This window comes from Nesoenas mayeri (assembly GCF_963082525.1).
Source record: "Nesoenas mayeri genome assembly, chromosome: 6".
NCBI lineage: Eukaryota > Metazoa > Chordata > Aves > Columbiformes > Columbidae > Nesoenas > Nesoenas mayeri.
The window spans coordinates 19525415-19543583 of record NC_137545.1 but is presented as its reverse complement, the minus strand read 5'-3'; the positions used below and the strand labels follow the sequence as shown (position 1 = coordinate 19543583).

The following is an 18169-nucleotide window of genomic DNA, read 5'->3' as shown; positions in this document are numbered from 1 at the left end:
TTTTCCAAAACTGTTTGAGCTAGTCCATTTTCCTTTGGGCAAAATAAATTGGCCAGCCTTGATTTTAAAACAGCTGGGGATGAAAAAATTACCTTTGGTAAACAGTTTCAGTGCTTCAGTTCATCAGTACATAGCATTTCCACTTGGTTCTAAAACAGACTGCAGTCTACTAGCTTGTTATATACATACTGTGACATTTTAAAACAGAATCCCCCTACTTATTAGAAAATATAGAAGGTCATCAAGTACTGGCCAGTATGATTTAATGAACACGAAAAGCTTTAAGCTGCAATAAATGTGATATTATATGCCAGAATGCAAAAAATACCTTTATACTGACAGGCCATACCAAAAGTGTTTATGTGTTTGCCTGGTATTACTTTTTGATCAACAGGATACATATTTTAAGACAGTAAACGTATATCTAAATCTTTAGAAGATCATGGATTAGCGAAAATCTGTATTTTGAATTTGGTTGCAAATAACGAAGAATATAATTGACAGACAAATAAATATCCAATTTTCTCTCATCATTTTTCAAATTTCATACCTTAAAATGGTGCGAGGATGCTCATCATCTCTTTAAGCAATCTAGATTTTTAGTTCCATTCACAGTCTTTAAGCAGTAATTAAAAAAAAAAAAAGAAACAACCAATCCTTCTATGCTAGAAGGATTAATGCCTTGATTACAAGAAAGGACAAGTTTTTCCTCTCTTAAAAATATATTTAACTGAGACACACAAATGATTCAAATGTTACATTTTATTGGAAATCTACAGTTAATTGCTACTTGCAACACCAAATTATAACATTTGGAATCTAAGCAACAGGATGTTAAACTGTGAGACCACATACAATATGTTAGCCTTATATACTAGATTGCATCTACTAAAACATCAACAATGCAAATCTTCACCCTCTACATGTAAACACGCTTGCTAAAATAAATGAGTATAACATTAGCATATTACAGTGCTTAAAATAACCTCAGAATCTTAACTTTGCATAAACTTAACTATGTGTATATGTATGGATATCTATATATAGAAAGATATAGATAACCAGGAAACATACAGATCATACAGATTCATTGATAGGGGTATTACCTTTAAGGAAATCTTGAAATTCAGGTTAAGACCACAGTATAAAAGATAACAGAAAATTTTCCCTGTCAGGAGCAATGATTGACAGTATATTTGAACTCAGCACTATTCATTTTGACAGCCCACAAGTGACTGAGTTTTACAATCTATTTGGTGTGTGAATGACTAATTAACTGAATTTATTACTACACAAAGAGACGAAATATGAACCTACCAGATCCCTTAAATGACAGCCTGATGCAAGGTTTGACTAAGTCTAATGATTCAGCGTGTACGTGTGTAAGACCAAGATTTTTTCCAGCTTTCTTGAGGATCAGCTGAAGTAGCCCTTAAGCTGAATGCTTAAATCTGCTACCACATTATCTATATTATCTGTCCATATTTAGAGCAGTATGACATTAGGAAGGAGAAATATAGAAATAAAGGAGGACTCTGAAGTGTCACCGTCGGAAGTCCAGGTTCATGCCTTCAGTTCTGCAAGATCAGTGAGCACCACAACTCAATAGAACTGAACATGGTGGCTTGTAGCTCCTACACCTTCCTGCTGCTGCTTCTTTTTAAAGGAGGAATTGTAGCCTGGATCGGAAGCCTTCTCAACAGCAATTTTACCTCAAAAGCTGTGTTCATTTGGTGTCAATGTAATGGTAAACTCCAATGAAAAACGTTTTGCTGAAAATACCACAAAAGCTTCTGCCAATAACAGTTCAACAACATAGACAATTTACAACTAGAAGAGTTAACAGATCTGTAATAATGCTGAAAACTTCTATTCTGCTCTGCAGTATCTGCAAAGATAAAATCTCCCAGCATATCACAAAAAGTTTTACATAATTTTAAGCTAAAAAAAAAAATAGGTAACGTCCTAAATACAGTCATAACACAGAGTGAGGAAAGACCATCTTTCAACACCTGTGTACCTGCCCACTTTTACACATCAAGCTGAAACCAGTTCCAGGGGGCCCACCATTAATACAGAATTTCCTTATTTTGATAATTATTTCAGAATACTTAAAACATCCTTATAATATTCAGGTCTTTATCCTGAATTATCAATAGCTTGAATTACCCACACTCATTTTGAAATCTATAGAATCTGTCTGAAAGAAATAAATAAGGTTTAAGTAGTGCTGGAAGATAAGTGATAGTATTCTTGTAAAAGGATGGATCTAAACAAAGCTGTGACATCCAGAATTCCTGTTAACTACAGAATTCCATCGTAGCTACATATTCTCAAGTGAAAAACAAAATAATTGTTTTTGCAGGTAAAGCTCTTAGTGTTGAAGCGTCTAGGTTAAGCATAATTGCATTAGATTAGGCAATTAGGAGAAGTGGTTTAATGAAGTGTGAGCAGCATCCCTATGAGAGCTCTCCTGATGTGGCTGCAATGGCAGTGGGCCTGTTAGAAAAGGCATCTACTGTGCAAGATTGGAGGAGTACAAAGGTATTGATATCCATAACATATGGTTATCTTAATTCACATCAGGTCCTAAACTATAAAGCTCCCTTTCTTAAAATAGTAAGAGGTATACCAACTGTTCGGTCACATAGGTTACCTGCTAGAACCATATTGTAAGAGTATGCATATTTATGTGAGGAGTATTTAAATTAAGAAGAATTTAGATTAGAATAATAACTTTAATAAAAATTACATTAAGCAATAAATTAGGAAGTGGTGTTGAAAAATTTAGTATTATCTCATTTAATATTAATAATAGATGTAACTGAAAAAGTCTGCAAAACTGAAGTGTTCATACATCTGTTATACCAAAGCTATACATTATTTTTTCAATTCTGTTCTCAATGGATTTCTGAAATCTAATTGCTCCAATTAGTAAGGTAGATTAGTGTTGAAAAGGACATAGAAAAATCCAACAGCTGTAAAGATCAGCCATGCTATGAGTAGTAAACTCATATTTTAAATACCTAACCAAAGTTAGTTAAAAGCTCTGTTAAATAGCTGTTATTTGAAGAGAATTTTCAGCATGTTATAACCCTGTACTCTATAATCAGGCAGTATTTCTGTCATGTCGGAGCTAACAACTTCCATCATTTTGTCAGTTCTGTCTACAAAACAGAAAATTACCTTCATGAGTCCCTGAGATTTATGGTTTTAATTACCTCCTATCTGCTTCACTATCCTCCATATCCAAAGAATCAATATAAATAGTCTTATTTATAGGGAAAATGTAAAACATTTGACAAAAGACTGACAATTCTGTAGATTTTCATTTGATGCTATTGATTATGGTGTGTGTTATTTTTTTGACAGCATGAGGGATCCATGCAAATCTGCAAAGTTAACATTAGGTAATACTTGCCTAAACTTCAAAAATTTGCCTTCTGGCTTTTTAAAAAGATGATCACTATCATTACATAATTTTTATTAGCTATAAATTCACTCAACAATAAGATGACCTTCAGCATCTCTTAGTGCCCAATGGCTACTTCTTTTTCTGCTTTTTCTGATCTGCCTATAAGGTGTTTTTTCTTGATTTCTGAGTCTTTGCAAGTGACACCACAAGGCAATACTGACTTTCAGTCATCACTCACAGAGCAAAACAACACAAGTTTATTTCAATCAAGTGACAAACTATTAACAAAATAGTGCCCACCAGGCTGTATCACAGCCAAAGACAAGCAAGTGCAGACAGGGAGCAGATACTTCTTTCAGATGTGATTAAGAGATGACAAACTCTGTTTTCAAAACAACACCAACACAAACAAACAAATTAAAAACAAACAAAAACCAAACACCAAAACAACAACAACAACAACCAAACAAACACTGCCAAACAAAAAAACAAATAACAAAAACCCATGTAGATTTCTGCCATAACATATCAGTGACTCTGGAGCACAAAGAGGTCTGGCTGCTGAGGAAAGGGACTGGATTAGCATTGACACTATTGTGTCCAAACACTCTATGAACTGTCGGTATAAATAAGGAGAGAGAAGAGCAGACAGAAGTTACTTGAACATAAGGCGATGATCCATAGATATGGAGAAAAAAAGCAATTCTGGGGAAGCCAAATAGGTATCCTTCCAACTGCAACTCACTTCTCTCTTACGGCTGCAAGCTACAGTATCAGACACCATAACAGAGTATAATAGACATCCCAGGGACAGCCTGGCCAAAGTTCCACAGCTGCTGGAGGGACTTACTGCCACACCAGCAGCTGCAGGAAATGCTGCAGATTCATCTGGTGGCCAGAAGGAAGGAGAAAGAACGTGCCAAGACTAGGCAGAAAAGGAATCTATGTGGGATAAAAAACAAATGCTTTTTCTCTTGCTTTGTTGCTATCAGACCCTCTTACAAGTATCATAAAGATTCAGCAAGCTCAATCTGCTTTTTGTTTCTGCTAGAATGTCTGTAATATAAATAATATCAACAAGTGAGACCTACATAATTAATATGAAAACTTATTTAGCAATGCTTATCTATAGTCCACATAGACATACCAAGGGTTTGGAAGGAATCCCAGAATTCTTAAGAGGTAAAAAAAAAGACCTCAGCATGTCTTGCTTCCTCTTGGTGGAATACAGTTAAGTCCCTTGCCTGGGTGACCTTTAAGCAGGCATAAAATCTGACTCACTATCACAATCTGTTCCATTAAGAGCATTCTTCCTCTTCTACTGTCTCGGTGGTAGTAAAGATAACTAATATATTTCTCATTTTTTCTGAGCTAGATTAGGACACAAGACTGTAGCTTGAACTTCACCAACACACTTAGTAATTGCTGCACTGGAACATGTACTGTTTCATCATCATGTAGAAATTAAAAGATAAAATGGTGTTAATAGGTATTTCAATGCAAAGATGGAAACAGCTGTGTTTATTCTCATATACTGGAGCAAATCCAACTGTAAATATTAAAGGATGGTTTTGCCTTTTATTCTTTTTTTAAACAATTTTTTTAAAAAGTATGTTCCTCTGCATACTAGAATAAAGTTTATACAGGCAGGAATAAGAATCTCATTGAATATTTTGACTAATCAGTCTCATCAGCTACCAATCTTCATGACGCTATCTTTCCTAAACTGAGATTTCCAACTTATTTCAACAGCAGTTGACTCCTGGTATCTACCATCCCTAAAAATCAGTTTAGGAAAAAGCCATTTTCTCTATTCTCTCCTCACTTTTTTTGCCATTTCACTTTCTTTGAGTTGTTGAGAGCTCTGCTAACTTTCAGTTTTTCTGGTATCATAAATGTGAGGTCAAATAACTTTGTCTTTTTTGTTTTAATGCTTTTTGTCCTTACTAAATTCTGCTTTCTCTGCCCCTAATTTAAAAAACAAAAAACAAAAAACAAAAAAACAAAAAAAAAAAAGGAAAAAGAAACTAGAAGGCAAACCTAATGAGTGGATCTGGTTCTAGAAACAGTCATTCAGTATAATTTAGGATGTCCCCAGGTGTCCTGCCTGACCTCCCACTGCAGGTCCTCTCTCAGGTCTACCAGCCTGGTGTAGATGTCCCAGATACCTCAGATACTCAAACAAGAAGACACTGAGGTTTGGGCACACAATACCACTCTAAGTACCAGCAATGGCATTTTAACTAGATCCTGTAAAAAAATTGTTGAAGCAACCTCACTTTTCACTGTTCTCAGGTCAACACTACTATCACAGATAAAATTTGCATTCAAGGACATCATTGTTCAGGCTATTAGAACAACTTTAGTATGGTGTTACTTTACAGAGGTGATATTTTATTTTTCTGTTTTTCAAGACTTCAGATCATCTCTTCTGTACTACAGTTTCTCCTGGAGTTGACACAGCTTGGAAGCGGTGCTCAAATTGTTTATGCCAGAATTTATTAGCAGAAACACACAACTTCCAAACTGACCAAACTGCAGCTAATGAATTCTAGAAAAGGACAGGTAGAGTATGATGATGAATGTCTGTGAGTCAAAACCCATAATTTCTTTTTTGCTAGAGGATAAACAGATCGGGCTAAAACTGTACTGAATATAGAGTTTGTACAAAGATGTTTTCTTTATGCTGCACTTTGAAAAATTGGTTTAAAAGTACAGGAGACTAGGAGATCCTGAAGAATTCAGTTAGGAAACACTGTTGAAAGTATAACATGGTAGAAGAAAAATAGCATCATCCCAGCAAATTTATTTTTCAAAATACAGAAAGCATCACATTAGATATGTTTACTCCCACACTGGAGACAACATATTTTAAAATTTCCTTCTATCCATGGTATCAGACTTTCTCTTCCTGCAGGGAGATGCAGATCCCTGTCTCTGGAGTTGCTGCCGGAACACTCTCACCAAAGCTAAACCTGCAGACGTAGTAGCAAAAGAAAACTGAAACCTTTACCATTTACTGTATTAATTCAGTGCGTGGGTTGACAACTATAAATTCACTAGTCTGAATTCTTTTGGTCTATTGATCCATACCAGCAAGTGTCCACACAGGGAGGAAAAGACTGCAGGCAAGGCAACCAATTTTCTTTTTCTCACAGATGAATATCAACTGGTCTGTATGTTACTTATGCAATAGATAAAGCACTACTAGAATCAGGTCAGAATCTTCAAATGTCATACAACTGAAATTCATTTAGGAGACCAAAAGTAAGAAAACTACTTAATAGCTTACTTCTGACATTTTTATTTCATTTGCTTGCATAATTGAAATCTAAGGAAGCTCAAAGAAGCAAAATGCTCATCAACAAGAAGGAGCATGCCAGCCTTATAGAGCTAGAAGTGGAAGTGTGAATTGGGCGCACTAAAGACCTCATTCTGCAATGTGCTATGCTCAAGGTTTTAATGCAGATTATCACAGTTTGATGCCACCCAAAAGGCTCTCAATACATTCTTAGGTTGTTACATAGTGGAAAAGATTCACTGAAAGATTCAACAGTTAAAAGGTTCACAAGTATCTGACACCCTTGTACCCAGTCCGTAAAACCAGGATGGATTATAATAACCATTCCATCCTTTAAGCATAATTCACATTATAAAGGGACCAAAAAGAAAAACACAAGCAAAGAATCCAGATTTTATTTCTTTGAAGGAGCTTTGAACAAGCTAAGAAAGTTTTACCAGAGTCTGCAGAGCTTAGTTGAAAGGCCATTAGCATTACCTCAGTGAAATTATAACAATGCAGATTGGGGGGGAAGGAGGGGATGAGAATAATATCTGAATAAAATCTCTCTCAGGGGGAAAGAAAAAAAAAAAAAAAAAAAGAAAAGAAGGCAACACACACTAAATAACTCCTCAGGTCAAAATATCGAACCTGGAGGAAAGATTTAAAATCTTATGTAAGCTTCCCAGGAGAAGTTGAATAATCTGATGAAAGGCTAGATAGCTTTTAAAACAGAAATGCTGTACTATGAAAACTTGTTCTCCAAATATTCCTATATGCTGTGGTTATAAAATACTTGAGAAACTTAAATTTAAGTATTTTCTGGTATTAATAACACTACTAGAATATCAGCACATTCTAAAATCCAATTTCCAGGTTGTTTGTGAATGTCCTGGTAAAGCAAACTGCTGTAGAAAGTAGGGAACTCCATCTTATCACTAACAGCAGCACAGTCCTGATACTTCATCCCTTCTTACAACCACCCATTACAGAAGGATGATGACATTTTCTAGTAACTGGAACTGAGCATATCGATCACATTTAGAAAGAAAGGAGCATGACACTGTATGAATAGACCCGCCGCAGAAGAAGAATGAAGGCTATAATCTCTCATGCTTTTTTGATGCCACTACAGAAAGCAGAATGTGATATGTACTCTTTGTTCTACTTTGCAAGTATAGACAGGAAAAATTGCTTGGTTGGCAGATGTACAAAATGATATAATATTTCAGCTTTTTTGTTTGTTTGTTTTGAGCCACCAAGTTGCGATTCATTCCATCGGCCTGAAGAGCTGTTTGTCCACCTGAATGTCAGTGCAGACAAAGTGAGTGACTTCATGGAGCTCAGGAACTTTATTGGTTCCTTGTTTTAATCAGTAAAAGTAGGTGTCTGAACTGAGTATCAGAGGAGAAAGATTTTTTTGACCTCAAATCTTAACCTTAAAGAGGAAAGGCACGTGAACTACATTTTAAATAATGACTTTTGAAATTGGTTAACTAAGTAGATATTGCCACTTCAAAGAAAGTTTAATCAGCTCGGCAAAAGAGGACAGATTTATAAATCAATTTTAAGGCAAGATAGCACTGCTTCAAAATCCTTACCAGCCTAGACAAGAAAGCCAAACTGCGGAAACCACTTTACAGGACACTTTTCAAAGTGGAATGGTAGGGGCAGAGAAAAATCAGAGTAATAGTTATGGTTGCTTTCTAGCAAATCTCTACGAGTACCAAGTACACGAAGGCTTTGAGGATGTGCCTGCAAAGTATTTCTTAGATTGAAATTATAACAGCAAAATATGTCATATAAACAAGTCACTTCAGGATTTGTTCTTATGCTTGAGATCAACAAAAAATCTGAGACTTTGTGTTTTTTTTTTTTTTTTTTAATTAGCTTACTGACATTAATAAGTTGTCTCTAAGAACAAATAAATATTTTTAAAGTGTCAAAGGTCATAATTTTCTTAGACATGGCTTTCTTAATTTTTTTTAAATTTTCAAGGTACTCAGGAAGAACATTAATTGAATATATATTTTAAACATATCAGTCAATGTACTCCTTTGTAATGCATTCTTTTGGAATTGTACCTCAGAACACAGTTTTCTTGAACTTTCTTAACCTCAAAAAGACAATTAGAAGTAAATGTTCATATTTATTAAAAATGAACGTTACTGGAAGAGTGACTTTATTAAAAAATTGGAAGACATTATCAGCAAGGATGTAGGAACAACAGGAAAAAGATATTTCTTCTGAAACAGGAGTGTGTGTGACATGGAGAACTCACAGGAAAGCTCTTCCGCCTGCTTCCCCTCCTTTTAAAAACCAACCAAACAAAACCCAAATCAAACCAAAACAAACCCCCAAACACTTCTTTTTGCAGTAACTCTTGAAGGTTACTGGTCTGTCAAATGGGATGCCATTAGTGGGTATGGCATTGGATATCGTACCAGACCCATTCACAAAAAATCAAACAGCCACGTACCTCTATGAACTTCCACCTCTGAATGGACAAAATATCAGCCCAGCAGGCTGAGCAGGAGGTAGGCAGAACTGGAATGATTTTTTGTGGAGAAAGGGGCTTAGATTAATTAAACCTAACGTGCCAATAAAAAAGAAAAGCAAAAAAAGGAAATGTAAATAGCCAATACTCACATCAGAGTTAAAGCGAAGCTGGCAGACATTACAGGAAATGACTTGTTTCTTCTTTGGGGGAATGGACACTCCAAATGTATGGTTTATGACTGCTTTTTGCACAGGATCCATCTGGAGAACAAACAATAATCGATTTACAACTTTTCAAGGCAATATACAGTACAGAAGAAAAATAAAAAAGAACACTTTCTGCTGGAAGCCTTTTCTTTTATTTTCTTAACTTTTTGGATAAACAGGAGGAAATCAAATTTCAGCCCCCATAATAATTAAATTTAACACAGGTTAGGGAATTGGAAGCATCCCAGAACTCACGAAGAAAAGGCAGCTCCATTGTTGCTGCCATCCCCAGGCTACTAAATAATTTCTCCCACAACTCTGCACATCCTCGTGCTGCAGGGCCCCACAATCACATCTGAATTGCAAAGAGCCCCCCGAAAGCCTTCCCTGATCACCTGCTGATCCAACAGACACATTGCGAGAAACCATTTTTGCGCCCTAACAAATCACTGTCATTTATCTCTACTTGTTTTTCTGTTCAGTGATAGATATCAATATTAGCACTTAGTTGGAAAATATTAATCTCTGGAGACCTCTTTGTGAGAGGAGGTCCTTTGCAGGCTCCATTGGAAACATCACTTGCAGGGAAAAAAGGTCACAGTCTCCAAACATTTCCATGCAAAACTGATGAGTGACAAAGCCCATGGGAAACCTGAGGTTCAGAGGAACACACAGGGATGTTTGTACCAGAAAATGGTATGGAAGTTACCAAGCTTCAGAAAACATTGACACTGTGAAAAAAATGAGATAAGTGAAGCACTGAATATATTAATCCTAAATTCGACATTTTCTGGGACTGGCAATTGATTCCATCTTTGCTAAATACCAGGAGTCCTGTTGCTTATCAGTTTAGGATATCCGCAAGATCAAAAAGAGCTCTGTTGTTAACACTGCAGGAACTGGGAAATGGCACAAGATGTTAAGGAAAGAGTTTATAAACGCTACTGCTTCAACGTCTCAATTAAGCACAACATATAATTTTTCCTGATGTGGCAGGGGCACAGCTGAAAATTAATTTATTGACTCAAAAAGATTCAATCATGTTTTTCTAATTCATATAAAACAGAATATCTGCTCTGATCTCACAGCTGACCCCGATCTGAGCAAAAGGTTAGACCAGATGATCTCTGAGGTCCCTTTCAAACCACATTATCCTATGAGCATCTATGCACACGTGGTCCTCCATCCCTACTTAAGATGAGAAATGGATTCTGTAGAGGAGAGGTCAAAAGATGGCAGTCTACAAGAAAAGTGCTCATTTCCCAACCTTGTTTTAAAACTAGCACAAAAGAAAATAGTTAAGTTTGTTACAAAATTATATTTTTCTGAAGCTTGCTTTGCAGTCACAATTATTTTTTTTTTTTCCTTTACAGTACTATTTGAAGAAACCAAAGCTGGCTGTTTAATCTTGGATGGTACACATCACATATTTGATATTAAGCTGCCTTAGAAAAGGAGGAGAGAAAAGTTGGAGTGGTTGATTTGTTAAAGAATTCTATCATTAAACCAGATGCTTCCAGACTTTCTGAATGTGAAGATAAATACTGTAATTTTCCCTTGGTACACATTTCAGCCTCTAGAGAAGCCTGTACTGCTGAGTATTTTCTCCACATATATACATATGCACAAATACACAAACTCAAGAAAAACATGCTGTATCGTATCTGCCTAAGAAGACGTCTGATAATCTATTAGCTAACATTAAACACTTAACTTTTTCTTGACTATGGCTACATAAGTTTCTTGCTACATTCCTTTTAAACCAAATGCTGAGTTTTGTAAATGTCATTGCTAAAAATTTTCTGGAGATAATATATTTCTAATAAACTTTTGCCATTAACTGCTGTATTCCATTGCCATAAGGGTGCCATATTAAGACACTTACAAGAGTAAAAATGCCTTGTCTAGAATGAACTATTGAATTATTGAATAACACTACAGTGTTATTACCATGAATGTGATAAAGTCTAAAAGAACTTTAAAATAAGCACCCTTATTTTCTGATGTCTAGAATCTGGCACTAGTCCGAAGATTAAAAACTTAAAATATAACAAAAATAAAATCTGTTTCTGACTTGTACCATTTATTGTATTACCCTGCATAATATATCACTATTATACATGCAGATTCAAAGTTTTTTGAACATCCATTTTATAGTACAATATATATTAACAGATTGCTATAACATTAGGAAATAGTCGGAGTTTTTTTTAAGGACAGATATGTTTTGCTTTTCAATGTAACTACTAATTGTTAGATCAGGTAATATAGAACAAAAGACTAATGCTAAAAAGTACCTCAACCATTTGAAGTGTCTGAGATCGGTGAAAAGAAATAGCAAAAACACCCACTAGCGTCTGAAGTCCCGTTTAACAAAATAAAAAGGCAAGAAGCAGCAGTGATCAATGACTCCTCTGTGTATTCCAGATAACAATCCACAGCGCTCGCGTTAGGCAATGCAGTTCAAAACCATGCAATGCCGACTATGCACAAAGTCCCAGTTTCAAACAAATATAGCAGCACGAGGACAAAATCTCACAAATAAAACAGCTCACGCTGCCTCCAGAAGGTACCACTTGGATCCCCAGGGGAACGGGTAATGTTCCTTCCCAAGCCGGAGTCCCGAATGTAGTCTGGTCATGATTAGAACTCAAGAAGTGCAATATCAATAATTAATAGCTTTTAAATATATCAGAAACTGGAGTGGATTACAGCATGCTGGAAAAATAAAATAGTATCTCTCTGTTAGAAGATTAATGCTGCAGAGTAAACCGATCTCAGATCACCACACAGAATTATTCTCTTCAGTGTACAGAGGGAGAAAGTACGAAAGATGGAGAGAGTAATTTGTTGAGGTATATATTAGGAAATGATGCAGCACAATTTCCCCAGTGGGAACCAATAGTATTTAAAAAACAGTTCTATAAACCAAAATAATAACAGAAGCTAACAGTTACCACAAATGCAAATAAAAATCTGTACTACAGTGTTTACGCTGCAGGAGGAACTAATAAAGCAATTCACATTGCTCTGGTAGCCATAACTAAGTTTAACAACTTTTTAATCTTGTTCTCCTATTTCAGTTGGTTTAATAAAGATTAAACTTAAAAAAGTATTTCCCACAAACTTGAAGATACTATCTTTTTGCAATGCGTCTCCTTAAAACTACTCAAACTATCAAAGTGAGCAAGGATTAACAGAATCGAGACAGGCTTCAGCAGTAATCTACTACTACCTCTTCTATTTCTGTGTCTGCTGTCTCACAAGTTTAACTGTACATGAGTAACTTCACCTGAGTCTTATATTATTCATATGTAAAATTGCAATAAAAATATTTGCAATCTCACAAAACGGCTGAAAGGTCTAAGTAACATGTTTACAACTCTTTGAAATAATCTGCTGGAAGTTGTTATATAACTGCTATTTATTATTAAGGCTGCTGTTATTCAGAACACTCTTCTGTGTTCAGCTAAACAAAAAAACACTACTCAAACCATCTTACCTCCAGATCCGGCAAAAAATAAAAACAGACTACAGTTTGAGACTTGCTGAAAATCAAACCAATAACACACTGGGAGAGCAAAGCTATTCTTGTCACACTACCTATTTCCATCTGACAGTAAAATAATGTGAATAGGCAAAATAATATGAAAATTGTCTTTCAGTGGAATCCTGACAAAAGATTCAAACCTAGGAGTCCAGAGTAAGAAAAGAAGTTTAGATAACATGTGAAGTAAACAAGATTATTGATTTTTGCTTTCATCTTTGAGATATCATTAGGTAGGACCCTTTTCTTCTAAAGGGTCTGCTCTAAGTTTTGCTGCCAGTTTTCTTGCTCCCAGCCTTCTGCACAACACCAACAGCACAAACTGGAATGGTGTGCCTTTAGGTAGACTTGAGTTTTCCCCTTTTGTTTACTGAAAAAAAAAATCTAAAAATAGGATAAATTATATGCGTATATATACACTTGAACATAAATGGATAAAATGGCAGAATATAAATGAGAAGCAAATCAGAACTGAGAATTGCATAAGTATGCTAGCTGACAGCTGTCATCTTTTCTTCACAGTAAGAAAATAATAGACTTTCTTCATTTAAAAATCAATAATTATGTTTCTGGTTTGGTTTTTTTTTTTTTTTTTTTGGTTTGGTTTGGTTTTAATCAGTAGAACACAATACACTTTTGATTTAAAAGGGCTGTATTTAAATACAAATCTTTAAAGGAACATTCAACTTCTAATTAAACCTGTCCTGAAAATTAATGTAGAATCAAAGTCTGTTGTGTGTGGAGGTTTGTTTTATTTTATTTTCCTGTGTGTATGTTTGTAGGGTTTTTTTTCTTTAAATATAAGTAAATTACACAAAGCAAGGCAGAAACCTGTCTCATATAACAAATACATGAGCAAGAAATGTGATCCTCTTTCCCTACTGTCGGCTTGTGGGGGCATCTGAAGTTCATGGTATCTCTGCCATGAAGCCAGACAGATTGAATACAGAGAAGACCAGTTCAAAAGGCACATATCTGCAAATCACCCTTGCTTTGATAGTTGAAATGAACTGGTCAGTGCTTCAGACCTCTGTATCATTGGTTTTCAGGTATGCTGCAGACAGGTTTCACACTAAGATTTTTAAATTGCCATACCCTACTCCTAAATTGTTGTAAAATTGACAGTACCTAGATTAAAAGACCACTTGCTACATCCACATTCAAAAAGAAAGAATACAACAAAATTAATACTTAGCTACATTCTTATAATTTGTTATTTAATAATTATTGCAGTAATTATTAGTTTCTTAGGGAAAAATGTGATGAAGGTCTAAGGGAAGGCAGGAAAGCCAGCCATGTACAACCAGGATGTTGCAAAAGCAGCCGCTTCTGTGTTCATCAGACACATGGAGAATTTAGATTTCTCTAAAGGTGCTCTAGAATTTTGCTTAAGACAAGACTTACAATTAGATACTACCAAAACCTTTATAAGCACAGTGATGCAACACATGTGCCCTGTGTCTTAAACTACAATTTTGCTTTGAGAGGACACCTTTTCCTCACAGTCTATTTGCAAAGCATCCTTCAATGGTCTAATGCCTAAAATATTTATGGCTAACAACATTCTCTTTTTAACTAGCTTCCTTGTGTCATGAACATATTAAAATTTGGCAAGAAAGCAATTCAATGAAGATAAAGGCATCTTAGATTTTTCCTGTGCTGACCAGCAAAAGAAATAAATGCTGTCGAGTGTCAGAGACACTAGCTCCAAGCTTTCTGTAAAGGCAGAGATGAAACACATCTCTGCCAAGGAACAGATTTTCTGGAGGACCCAGCAAATGGTAGGATTTGTATGCAGAAACAGTATTTCTTTATAGAATTAGGCTGATGACCTAATTACTTGTAGGCACAACAATGGAATTTAGGAACCATTTCTCAAAAACCACCCCATGGATGCCGAGTTCCCTTAAAGTGGGAGGGAAAGGCTACTGGAGCTGGTGATTACTGTTTCTCAGCAGTGCTTGTCATTGCGCTTTCTCCTTAGAGAAATGGTTTCCAATCTGGCTGCTGATTTGGGAACTGAGAGGAGGAAGCTTATCCAGCTCATTCCGGTTAAAGAAAATACAAAGTAACAGGAAACTTTAAACAATAATTAAGGTTTGAAGAGATTCTTCTTTAAATCCAGTCTGTATTATTTTACTTAAGATTTTCTTTCCATGAGAATAATATGTATTAAACAGTAGAAACAAGGCAGAAAACTACTTATTTAGGCTCATCTATTTAACAAAGAGTTGCTCTTTGAAGAGATTCCTGACAGAAACTACAGAACCTGCATCTTTATGTTAAAATACCACAAACTGTAAAGGCTGTCAGAGACTGATTGACAACTCCCTGCTTTTGGCAGCATTTTTTTTTTCTGTATCTAACTCTGTGTCTCTTACCAAGTGTTTGCTTCAAGCTCAATCTTTTTGAAAAGTTTCAGTTAAAATGGCTGAAGCATTTTGTGGGAAAAATATACCACCTTAAGTATTTTTCAGGGTCTCTAAAAGCTGCTACTGCAGTTGAAAAAGGTTTCTGCTGGTTTGAATTAAAGCCATAGAAAGAGCAGGAGAAATTCCTTGTTTGGTACAAAAAGTCTAAGGACACAAAGGAAAGGGACTACAGGTAACTGAAGAGTGGAAGACATTGAGGGCAGAGGGGCTCTGCAGGCAGGTACTGTGAGAGGAGAGAGTCAGAGAGAAAGCAAAGACAAGTCACAGAGCAGAGGGCTGTGCTGCCAGAATTTGGGCTTTATTATGTGGTTCCTGAATCTCTGCTTTGCTGACCCACAAATATCTGGGAAAACACCTATTATTCTCTTTTATTCCCTTTGTAAAAGGTAACAGGCTGATTCTTCATGTTGTAGTTTGGGTGATTCTGGTTATGACTTGGATAACATGAACTATTATATCCACAATAACTAAAAGTAAAATAGGAATGTTTTTAAGTGCTCAGCACAGGAATAGAAGGCACACCTGAGGTGCCTTTTGTGCCTGCATGACTATAAAAAAGGATATAAAATGTCTGTAAGGAAAAATTGTACCATCTCTTGATTTAAAAAAAAATCACAAAAAACAAACAAAATATCCAGCTACCTCACAAAACTCCTCTCCTTCTAAGTTGATTGCTTAAATTTCCTTTCTGTGCTGTTAGTTAATGAGTGTGAAGTACAGTGGTCACAAAACTTCACCTGCTCTCTGGAGCTCAGTGTTTCCGAGGGAGAGGAGTGGAGCAGGTCGCTCCCCTACCGCTTCATGAAATCAGAGCCCATGAACAGACCGTAAATAACGGGTTGGCAACAGCCAGTTGGCTGCATCTATAATTCACTCCTCCTGTATATAATCCTGAGTCCCAGAGCATACTTTGGCACTGCAGCTGGGCATTAAGTGGCTGAATCCAGACCCTGCTGAGGAACAGCAAGCTCCCGAGCCACCGTGCCAGAGACAGAAGAGGCTTCTGGCGTAGAGGGGTGAAGGAAGCTGGGGATGCCATTGCCCTGTGCTCCTGTCTGCAAGCCTCTGCTTCTGCCTCGGCTGGTTACTGGGCCATTCACATGAGAAGCAGATAGGTCACAAATAAAAATGAAGGACATAATTGAAAATGCAGAAAAATAGCAATATAGCCCCTCCCAGAAGCTGTCGTTGGGTTAAGCCAAGGATACTTAGTCTAGGCAGGGCTGGTGCTGGAGAAGAGACAGAGATTTCTGTCTAAGTTACTAGTCAGGTCCTCTTTCTCTTCCTGTAGCCCATTCCAGCTGGCTCACCTTCACTGGCAGATGTAAAATACTTCTGGTCCACTTCGCAAGGAGACTGAGAGAACTCAAATATAAAGCACTGGCATAAACCTACCTGAAGAGAAATAGACACTGAAGCAGTAACTAGTCCACATTAACCCATGTGTCCTATAAAATATGAAGGTTAGAAACCAATTATGGGCTAGTTAGATGGAAAATATTTCACTAACGTGAAAGCTGTAAGAGATGTTATAATCTATACCCATGAGACCATTACCAATTCAGAAGGAAGCATATGAATTGCTGATTATTTTCTGTGATGATGGAATCTGAGAAGTTGCTGATACTGCTTTTGTGCAGAATGACAGCTACCTGGCTGTACTACTGTGACTAAGTTTGAATTGTATAGTGCTGCTCTCATTTCAGGACAAGGTAGAACACATTGGAGTTTTGAGACTTTTTTGAAGGGGAGTATACGTCCTTTGTAGGGAGTTGCAGACAGTGATCATTTGGCTTGCCTTGAAAGATAAACTTTAGTGCATGCATCATGATAACCTTCCATAGTGTGATCACAAAGTGTTCTTTCTTCATTCAGTCCACAAGATGGATGACATGAGAAAATGAATCAGGGAGGTGCAGAGCAAGAATGGTACAGAAGGTGAAAGCCAGTGAGTGTAAAATTCAAGTTTACATTATATTAAACACACAGTGGAGACCAAGTTAAGACTACTGTGCCATCTTTGGTTTCCATTGACTTTATGCACTTGACTTTGAAGGCTTACAGGTCATTAAATGTGATCAATATGCAAGATGTTACATGCTAAGGAATCATTAAGTTCTTCTAGCGTTTTAAAGAATGGCTCTACTTAAACAACACCTTTTTGTACAGCATCCATTCTAAATTGGAGTTACCAATTTGGGAAGTTCCTAAAATGCTGTCTCTCATTCTGCTATAAACAAGAATATTTATGTAATACTAGCCGAGAATTTGATTCAAGCTATGTTCTTCAGACGAAAGGGTATGAGTAACTCAGCAAGAGTTTTTAGAACTTGATGCCAGAACAAACATGCTGTCACCTTTGGATCCACTGCTGCAGCAGTTCTGAGAGAGGGTTTGTCCTTCTGTGCAGTAACTTGGTTTCAGGCAGTGACAGTCTGATCATGCCTGTCTTGGTCTGACACAGCTATTTGCTAGTGCTGTGAAAAGACCAGGAAAGAAGAGAGCACCTATTCCGCTACACCTCTCTGCTTGAAATCCTCATTCTGCACTTAGAAGATCCCTTTCTGGGTGATTTGGTGGGGAAAAAAAAAAAAAGCAGCGCTCTTACAGAGGAATAAAGGCGTGTATCCAAAGAGTTAGTGCAATCATTCCTCAGTTTTTCTGATATAATAAGCAAGTCCTAAGGAACAAAGGCAAATTTAATTGGGACATGAATTGATAAGTACTATACATGCATCCACAGCATTTTTAGAAGTATTAATGTTTTTAGAAGAAATAGAAGGGAGGCA

The 18169-nt window shown here is 36.4% G+C and overlaps 1 protein-coding gene across 3 annotated transcripts in view; it reads right to left on the bottom strand.

Moving 5' to 3' along the window:
• Window positions 1–18169, bottom strand: part of ZNF385B (zinc finger protein 385B) — a gene marked incomplete at both ends in the record, with an annotated part of 153371 nt that overhangs the window by 26418 nt on the left and 108784 nt on the right. For all 3 annotated transcript variants that reach the window (XM_080346760.1, XM_080346758.1, XM_080346759.1), the window contains one exon: window positions 9345–9455. In XM_080346760.1, coding sequence (XP_080202886.1) covers window positions 9345–9455 — 111 coding nt within the window. The remainder of the gene's footprint in view (window positions 1–9344; window positions 9456–18169) is intronic.